The sequence below is a fragment of the Octodon degus genome, unplaced genomic scaffold (genome assembly GCF_000260255.1).
Source record: "Octodon degus isolate 3935 unplaced genomic scaffold, OctDeg1.0 scaffold00276, whole genome shotgun sequence".
Lineage (NCBI taxonomy): Eukaryota > Metazoa > Chordata > Mammalia > Rodentia > Octodontidae > Octodon > Octodon degus.
The window spans coordinates 67,591-78,019 of record NW_004524852.1 but is presented as its reverse complement, the minus strand read 5'-3'; the positions used below and the strand labels follow the sequence as shown (position 1 = coordinate 78,019).

Here is a 10,429-nt window from a genome sequence, read left to right as displayed (position 1 = left end):
GACAGACCCACCTGTCAGGACGCAGGGTCTCCCTTCAGCTTCATTCCTTTGTGAGGCAGGAACAGGGAAGGCACAGGTTACTTACTCAGGGCGAAAGGCAATCCGAGCAGGAGGAGGGTCACGGAGAGCATGGCCAGCGCGGGGGACCGAGCGTGCTGGTCTGGAGAGAGATGTCCCTCAGCAGGAGGAAGGGGAGTCTCTGTGGGAGGACCTGCGATCCGGGAGCTCCTTGTTCAGGCGCGACCTCGAGACCAAAGCGAGGAGATGCTGCCCTGAGAGTGACAGCGTATGCCGTCCCCAGTGCTCCAGGGTCTGTCCTGCTCAGGATGTGCATTCGGTGTGCAGGAGACGAAAAAAACCTCCTAAGGGTGACGCAGAACTTTTCTGAGCAGACGTTTCCATCCAGGCAAATGCTGCCTCCTGGTGGTTGAGTCCAGAAGCAAACTGAACTTCAAGGGCTTGGTGCTAAAGTTTCTGAGGAGCTCAAGGTGTTCTCAGTCAGAGGTCTGCTCATGAGGGGATTTTAGGCTCGTGAACAAAATAACATTATTAAGTCAGGTGAGGTAAATAATATTAGCATGCTCGTTTAAAAATGAGAAAACTGTGGATGGAAGAAATAATATAACCTGTCTATATATTATATAATAATGTAATAATGAAAGACCTAGAGTTTGGCTCACTAATAGGAGTCGGGCATCCACGGCGCTGGCCATCGGTAGCCGCTGCAAGGTTTTCACTGTGACATTTTAGAATAGACATTTTCCTTAATACATGAAAACCAAACTACTTATGAATATAATTTGCCCGAGATCACACGAGTTTCAGGGCCTAACACTTTTCCACTGCAAACTCATTTCCTCTTCAACTGTGTGCAGGGATATTATGAAAGCGAAGGCGTAATCTTACCAAGACAAATGCTCAGAGAAAACTCAGGAGAGAGCAGGGATGAAAGAAACTCTCTAAGAGACCTCAGCACTGCCCGGATAGCAATGGGGGAAGTACTAAAGAAATCTCAAGAGCACTGCAGAGAGAACCCATAGACCAGGGTTCACAGTGCAGAGATGACAAACGGAACTGAAATCTCATCACAGATCACAAGACCAAGTTTTCGGAGCCGGAGGAATACATAGCTCTAGATTTATTGAAATGAAGGAGGAAAGAACCTAATTATATTTAAGTGATTCTTTGGGGTATGAAGGAAGAAGTTTGGCTCATCTTTTATTTCCAGTGGAATTTGTTATTTCTTATAAATAGAAATTGTTTCCCCCAAAATTGAATAGAGATAACTCAGCATTAGGAATTTTGAGTTGTGTGAAAATTTTTAAAGTAGCTTCTGTAAGAAATGGCAGTGAAAAATGATCAAAGAGAAAGCAGGAACATGCCTGGTGACACTGTAGATGGAGCTAACGTTGACAGTAACAGCTTTCAATAACTCCAGTCACACAGTTCTTTGATTATTTTGAGCCCCTCTGTATGAGACAAAATGTGCACCAAAGGGAAGATAATTATGCACAATGGGGGAGTAAGAGAATTGCTGCTATGACACAGAACTGGAGTGAGAATAATGTGGTGAATGCAAAAGTCTTCAAGTAAAAAGCCATGGACTGAAGAGAGTGGTGAGACCACAGAAGAAACCTCTGGGCAGAAGATAACCATTTAAAGATCTAGGATGCAGCAGCAGCTAGATCACGGGTTAATTTATAAAGTAAGGACTGCTGGAGATCCAGATGGATTAGATGTGATAATACACAAGTGATAAATACACTCAGTATAGACTGTGTGTGAGGAGGAGAGCACAGGCGGGTTCAGCCTGGAGGAAGATGGTAGGTGAGCAGCACCTGATCGTGAGTTCTCCCAGAGGTTTTGGGAGCGCAGGGGTGGGAGTTGATGGCCAAGTGGATGCTAATGAATGGTCTTTACAGTGGTGACCTCAAGCTTTCTCTAAATGGCCCAGGCCAGCATTTCAGTCACATGGTGTTCAGCTTACAGTGCAAACTCCTCAGCTGTGTTAAACCCTTCTCTGTGTGAAGTGTGTTGGCTGTTTGAGAAGATGATGATAACAGTAGAGTTTGGGAAAATAAGGCCAAAATCTCAAAATTGCAGAGCAGGGGCTGGCGAGATGGCTCAGTGGTCTAAAGCACCTACTTGGAACAAGCTTGGCAGAGCACAAGGACCATGGTTCAATCCCCCAGCACCACATGCCAGCCAGCCCCGCCCCCTGGTGGGCTGAGCTGGCCACACACACACACACACACACACACACACAAAATAAATAAATAAATGTTAAAAAAAAATTGCAGAGCAAATGCCTGGACTTTACTTGTAACAGCTTGTATAAATTTAGTATCTATAAGTCTGGGGTGTTGTATCTGTGGGATAATAAGGAACAGAGGGAAATAAAATTGCTCTGCACAGAGAATTGCATTTCATTTGAGATGTATGAAAGGAATCCATACACAGACTATAAAATGTGAATTAATTAAATTCTGGAGATCAAATTCAAGCCCTCACAAATACTAGGAATGTAGCATATCCATGAAATATATGCCAATTTTTGTTTTTTTATTAAATGAGAGTTTGGGAGCCAGGTCAGTTTTCAAAATAAAAAAGCAGCATCAGAGCCCCTGGTCCATGATTGATCTCAGGAAGAAGTCAGTCCTGTAGGACTGCACATGCTTCCCAAGGTTCTAGTATGGAGAAGCTTTGGTGTAATAAGGTTATTGGTGTTGAAATTTCCATGCAGATGATTAGCGGGCTTTCCAAAAAGGTACAGCTCTGCTGTAAGAAACCCAGAAAAATGTCTTCAAATTGTTCTCTTTGCAGACAGAAGCCTTAAAAGGAGAGGTCTCTGCATCACCTTGCAATCTCTGGCAGAGAACGCAAGGGGCAAACCACCCCTGGCTCTGGGCTATTACGCACCAGTGCCTAAGAGGTAGTGTCTGATTCTGAAGTGGAGGCCTCAGGACACACACTCAGGCTGACATGAGTCTCTTTCCTGCCTGGTGTCTATTCATCATCCAGTGTCGGCACTGCCACTCTTCTTCCTGAACAGCCACTCACTTCTCTCCTTTTCCTTTCTTCTCTAATAGGATCTCCAATGTCAATCACTCCAAATAGTTTTGTAAATGTCATCAACCCACACACTTGTCTTTTTTTCTTCCATTTTGCCAGCCTGCAAAGTCTGGAAGGTTAGCATTGTTAAGATTCTTCCACCATTATGACAAACTAGGAGGACATCCTTGACTCTGGGGTGATGTCAGCAATTGCCAGTGTTGCCTCACAAGTCATAGTGACACAATAGGCCTCTGTGCTAGGGAGCCCTTTAGCATTTAAAGTTGTAACAGACATTGTGTGATTTTCCTACAAATGCTAAGTTTTCTTCTATTTACTAAGAAAGTCATGATTTCTTTTAGTTGCTAATGTATTTAATAAAATATGCACAGTCATCAGATTTCTATAAATTTCTTTTATCATGTAACCTGCCCTAAATAATAAAATGCAAGTATCATAAACTATTCTCATCACTTTCTATTCATTATATTTTCAGTTTGCCTAATTATCAAAAATGCCCATCATTAACATCTTTTGTATCATATAACAATGGTCAAAGTCCTTTATTTGTATCTTAGATACAAAAAAACAGAGGTTACCACATTTCTCATCCATAGTGCTTTAGTAGGGGACCAAGGTTGAAACCCAGTCTGAACTTTGCTTTTAAGAGATGAATTCATTCTTAAAAAGATCCAAAACAAGAAATAAAAACAGCTGAAAATTTGCTTTCAGCTCACAGATTACTTTTTAATATCAAAAAACTGCATCATTCTTTTCACTGCATCATTTTAAAGCTTTTATTTAACTATGAAGTACATTATTAATGTAAATATGTGTGCAGCTTGATCAGAGTTCAGAGTCGAGCGTCCTTGTAACCAGCACCCAGATTGAGCAATAGGACCTTCCAGCACTGCAGTGGCCTCAGCTGAGTGCTTCCCGGTGCCCTATACTGAGGGCAGCATTGTTCTGACTTCCAGCAGCACAGATTCATTGTCTCTGTTTCATAGAGATGGGACGTTTACTCAGCCAGTTGTGCATCTTCTCTTGTGAAAAGCCTGCTAGAGCCCTTTGCCCTTCCTAAGATTGTACTTTTTTTTTATTGGTTTGAAGGAGGTCTCCTTTTATAAAAATCAAAACAGGCCCTCTGTCCATGGCATATGCTGTAAATACCTTCTTGGGCTCACCGGTTAGCTTTTGAAATCTATACACTCAAGATTTCTGCCATTTTAATGTGATTCACTTGTTATATTCAAGACTTTTTGTATCCTGTTTAAGAAATCATTATTGCATTAGAAAGTAATGGGAAATTATATTTTCTTCTAACAGATTTCCATCTTATCCTTATGCTCACCTCGACCCTCTCACTAGCTGCTACCTGCATATGGCGACAGCTGAAGACCAGCATACGCATTTTCCATGACAGCGTGCTGAATGCCATCCACTAAGCCTTCCGTCATTTAGCCGTGTGAATAGTTCAGGTGTCTTCCAACTTAGATTTAATACTACTTCCATATTAATCTTCATCACAGTGCTTTTATCAGTGGTCTCTATTAGTATGATATAAACTCCAAAGGATTGGGAGCTTGACTCCTATGGCCTTGCTAAGCTGTCACAGCCCACATGACCTATCTATTGGGGTTCCACTCTTTCCCTATAGTTTTCATCAGTAGAAGTGCCATGTGTTCGGTACCTCACTTCTGTGATCTCCACTGCGCTCTCAGCTCACTCTCATGCACGGCTACATCAGGGCCTACCGCCTGGCCTGTCAGGCCTCCTCCTGAAATCCGTGTGGAAGCCTCCAGAGCATCACAGCTCTTGGAATGTTGGAAAAACCAGGGCTGTGAGGATGATCCCAGGATCTGCTGCAGTCTGGGAGAAGCCTGGCCTAGAGCTACAGTGCCGTCTGTTTGCCTGGATGTTTGAATTCTAGGAACCTTCTCTAGGCAGCCCTGAATACACTGGGCTCTCTGGAGCTTTCTTCTCAAAACAAGATCCTTCAGTGCTGTCTCCTCTTTAGACCCTGGGGCCCGTGCAGCTTGCACCTGGCCGACTGCTCTGATGCCTTCAGTTCGTCTTTCCTACTAAGAGCCAACCAACTGTTGGAGTGAATCCCTGAAAACCTGTAAGCCAAAATAAAATTCTCATTTAAGCTGTGGGTATCACATGTTTTGGCCTAACAATGGAAAATCTGGCTAATACAGAAGCCTGTAATGAGGACTGGGGTCACTGTTGTGACTATACCTGAACAGAATAAAATTCTCATTTAAGCAAATGAGAATTTGCTTAGATTCTCATTGCATGCTTCCCAGGGCAGAACACTTGTCTTCCTTTACTGCTACTCTTTTTGGCAACTGGGCTTTCCTTGGCTCTAACTTTTCAGGCACTTTCTGGAGAAACTGCAAATTTTAAAAAATCATTCACGTCTTCCCTTTTCTCTTAATTCTCATTAAAGATCTGATAAAAGCAGGCAGCAGTGCCCAGGCTAGTAGCCTGAACAGTGGACTGTCCTGAACTTTCCTTCACCAGGCTAAGTAATCCACTGCCCTTAACTTCAGTCTCTTGCATGTGTCAGCACATTAGCAAAACGAAGATTAGCTGCTGCCAGAATGTACAACACGCTGGCTCTATCTGACTGCCAATGGAGCGTTCCTAGTTCCCAGATGGAAAGTCCTGAGCCTGGCTTTTAATGTCCGTATCTTTATCAGCACTGTGGCATTCTTAGCTCTAAGCAGGACTGCCAGTGAACTTCTCATTATATCATTATAGCATTCTAGGGCTTCTGTGGACTGCATCTTCAAAGTTTCCCAAAATTCTCACGCAATTCCCAAGGCTTCTGAAGCCTTGTTCAGGTATAGTCACAGCAGTGACCCCACTGCTCATTATAAGCTTCTGGATTAGCCAGATTTTCCACTGTTGGGACAAAACCTCTGAGACACACAGCTTAAATGAGAATTTTATTTTGACTTACAGGTTTTTCCGGGATTCTGTCCAATATTTGGTTGGCTACTAGAAAAAATGGTATGGTCGTAACCCTAAGACAGCCAAGATGTAGAAAGGGAAAGGAAAAGCTGGAAACAAGAATGCATCTTTCTAAGTCATATTCACAGCGAGCCGCCCCCAACCCAGCCCTGCCTCCTGACAGCACACTCAGTTATGGGTCTTGCAAGTGATGAGTGCTCTGGAGAGCACTGAGCTCCACAGATCCAAACATTTTCCAAACACACTATATGTCCAAATCACAACCGTCCTTTTCACTCCTCCCAGTGAGCCCTCGCCCATCTTCTTTCAAGGATTTAATTTGCATAGACGTTCTTACCTGAATCTAAAGGGGCCCTTGTAACACTGTAGTAAGTAGTCTTCATTTTCAGCATTAATATATGACCTTGATACAATGCAGGTGCTCCTAGAACATTAACAGGAACTGGATGAGCCAGAGAAACTTGTGTTGAGGTAGCTGGATTTGCAGTCTGAACCTTCTTTCGCATGCTCAAATATTCATAGAAGCCCCAATCTCTCACTCTGACTCTGTGATTCCTCTTTTGGGAACTTGTGTCTGTCCCTCTTGCCTGTGTTCTCTGATCTGCAAAATAAAAGCAAACATCCTTTCTTTTCTCATCTTTGATCCTGAAAAAATTCTTTTTACAGACCATGCCACTGACCCTTCATTTGCCGTCTCACATGGCAGAGGGTTTTGGAGAAAGAATCTGATAACCTCTAACTGTAGAGTCCAGCTGAAGGCGGGTCAGAGCATCGCTTCTGTACACGGCATCTCCTAGGAAGAAAGTGCCAGCATCACAGAACTAGATTCCATCATGTAAGTTTAATAAAAAAGTGAGAACCTGGCTTTTTATAAGAATAAAGAATGAAGTAAATACTTAGTTAAGAGAACCATAAATATATTAGACTAGGCTCTGCTTAAACTTGATAGACAGTCTAAGCTAAATCGTAATTACACTGATGTTTTTTCATTATTTCTGGTGGATATGCTGACAAGTGAAACATTTTCTGTCATAGCTATTAAGGGCATTTTTAGTTTTACTAGATTTACTTCTGAAGCTATTTAGAATATGTCTCTATGTGCAGCGCTTGTGATTTATCTTCTACTTTTGGATTATAGATGAAAAACACAGAAAGCACATCGAATAAAAATTAAAAAGTAGGAAAAACTGAGAAGGGGAAAGACTCAAGGAAAAGGAAAACAGAATGATACGTTTTCAGAGGGCCAGTGTGCAGGTGACCGAAGCTATAGCAAGGCAAAACCAGCAGCTTTCCTCGGTCCTGGCTCTAGGTACTTATACAGCAGGAATGAATTATTTTCATCTAACAGACCCTTACACTCACCTGGGTTTTTTATACCATTATTTACAATGTCAAGTACTGACATCAACCAAAGTGCCCCCATAAATAAATGGATACATCAGCTGGGGGTCACATATACAATAAGCCATCATCAAAACATGACAAAGAATGAAGTCCTGTCACCTGCGTCAACGTAGATGAACCTGGAGGAGCCACGCTGTGTGAAACAAGCTAGACACAAAAAGGCAAATATTAGGTGCGCTTCCTCAGTTGTGAAAATAAACATGTCTCAGAAGAGGGCAAAACAGGGACTGGGAAGGGGCTGTGGTTTGAATCAAAAATGCCTTCCAAAAGCTCTTGTGCTGAAGGCTGCTATGACTGCTCCCATGTGGGTTTCCCCAGGAAACCTGATCCAGCTCCAAAACACAGCTACTCTGTCTTGAACAGTCTATGTGCAAGTGTGGGAATGGAAGGGAAACACAGCCAAGTCTTCAATCTGAGATGACTTTGCAGCTCCCTTCAGGAGACTCTGTGCTTGCAGACGCTGCCCCCCCACACACACACACACCGACCATTCTTGAAAATTACTAATGTTATACCAATTGCCCTGAAGTTGCTTTCAAATTTAGGAGGTGGGTATTTGCGTCAGCATTTGGAAAGAGTTCACTGACACTAATATTTATCAGGAAAGAATAGTTTGCCTTGTAAAATAGACTCTGGTATTTAAAATGAGGGCCTCAGGAGGAATCAGAAAGTCTTACATGGCTGTCTCTGTATCTGGGATCAAACTGTGTGTGTGCACACGCCCGAGCAATGCGCTGGGCTGGGTAGTTCACTAAATGGGAAAAGGCGCACGAGTTGTTGTTAGACAAGTCGCCACAGACAGAAGTTGAGAAATATGGGTTCTGCTTTGTCATCTTGATTTCCCTTGGAAATGATTTAGTTTACATTTGTCATCTATGTTCGTTCCCATTCTTTTATTCGTACGTGACCCAGTGGTGAGAGGCACATTCATACAATTATGAGAGAATTGTTATCTACCAGATATCATTTCCGGTATGAATTTTATTTCTTAAAACAAAACACTGGGGCAGAATAGTGTCCTATTCCATAGCATAAGTTATATTATGTGCTGGAAACTGGTAGCTGAGCATAAATTAATTTAGGGAAAGGCCACAGGCTGTCACAGAACCTTGACCAGACTTCTCACAGCACTTATAACCTTGTATGACAGCTTTCTGTTAATTTTCTGAGAACATCTCCTATGGCTTCAGGGTATATACCATTGTCATCCTGAGAAATGCGTGGTCTTTCGTGGTAGTTACTAGTCACATAAGCATCACTACCTTCAAATTATATTAAAATTGAATTCCCCATTCATACTGGCCATGTCTCACATTCTTAATTCCAACACATAGTTAGTGTCTGCTGGGTTATGTACACATAGATCATTTTTACCATCTCAGGAAGTTCTACTGGAAGACAGCACTGCACTCAGACACAGGATTTATAGAATTAAATTTTTATCTGATAAAAATATGTTCCAATAAATAAATGCACCATCCAATAAATTGCAGTTATTCAAAACATTTGTGAATGACATTAAAATGTATATTTGAATGTAGAGCATAAGAGGATTTGTACTCATAATATCCCAAAGACCAATCAAATCATCTCTGCTTACAATGTTCCCTTCCATGAATTTGAATAGTCACAATTAAATATTTAACTATTTACCCTGGAAACTATGCTGAATTCCTACATTGCCCTTTTTCTAGGTAATAAAAAATCAGCAACTTATTTTCTTGCATTCTGGAGGGCAGGAGTCTGAAACCCAGAGTTGGCAGGCCATAGGTCTCTGCCTGATCTAGCAGAGCACCCTCCTGCAGCTCCGGCTTCTGGAGGGTCTGGGCAGCCTCAGCTGTGATCGCCTCTCTTTCTCTCATCTCCAGCTCTGTCTCCGCCTGCCCTCATCTTTGTGTCTGGTAAAAGGATAGTTGGCCTTGGACGAAGGACCCATCCTAGACAGATGCAATGTTAGGTTCCATTAATCCTTGATAGCAGCGTTGTTGTGGTAGAAGCTGCAAAGACAATTTCATCTTCTGTGAAATGAACAATTATATGTTGATTTCCTTGCTGTGCCCAATGCTATGGGCCAAAAAGGGAGGATGCACCGTATAGTGTGATTCAGTCCTCTTATCAGAAACTCAGCTCTTCTAAACTGGATTTCTGCAATGTGGGATTCATAATTTGAGAAAAAAAGACAAGAATCACAGTCCCAAACCTATGGGGCCCAAAAGCATGTGTGCTTCACACTCTGCCAATGTAGGTTAGACATACCAAGCTGTGAAGAGGTCACTGTCACAGCCCTGTGGTGCATCTGGGGCTGGAACAGGCAGAGCCAGGCTGAGGGTTTGTGCACCAGCTGCAGTGCCTGGGGAGTGCTGTGGGCTGCGGCACAGAAGTAAGTGGCTGAGTCTGTGGGCCAAGAGGAGGAGATGGACAGTGAGCTGTGGCATTCTTTAGCGACTGTCGTGGCCTTCAGTCTTCCACTCTGCTTTGTCCCTGAAGGAATGTAGAAGAGGCTGACGAGGCAACCCCCAGGATCCTGGCGAAACCACTGAATGTTTTGCACAGCGGTAGAAAAATTGCACCATATTGAAGTCTGGGCTCCCTCCTGGAGGATCCGGGCTGGAGGCTTCTGCTGCACCTGCTGCCCTCTCACACCTGGGGATGAAGGAGAACATCACAGGTGACATCCCTGCCACACTACACAGCCCTGGAAACGTCCCCATGGATCCTAAGAGGGAGGAAAGTCTGCAGGATGTGTCAGCTCATTTCCCTCTTCTCTTCAGAAGCTGCAACTGCAAAACACTGTCACTTTTCTTGAATTTGGGGCAGCCCAACTTACAGACCACCTGGGTGCACAAAAGCCAGAGCAGAGATCCCAGGAGCTTCTTCATGGTGCTTTGTCTAACTAGGGCAGACGGGTGATTTCACCTCTGCAGAGGGATCAGGGCTTGGTTCTGAAGCTTGCACCACAGCCAATCAGCTCCTGCTGGGCCCAGACTGAGCCCTC

At 43.3% G+C, this 10,429-nt stretch overlaps 1 gene segment (V, D, J or C); it reads right to left on the bottom strand.

Moving 5' to 3' along the window:
* Positions 1 to 279, bottom strand: part of LOC101561250 — a 42,386-nt gene extending 42,107 nt beyond the window's left edge. Inside the window, 1 exon segment of the V gene segment in view lies at positions 86 to 279. Coding sequence covers positions 86 to 131 — 46 coding nt within the window.
* Positions 280 to 10,429: the final 10,150 nt, after the last annotated feature.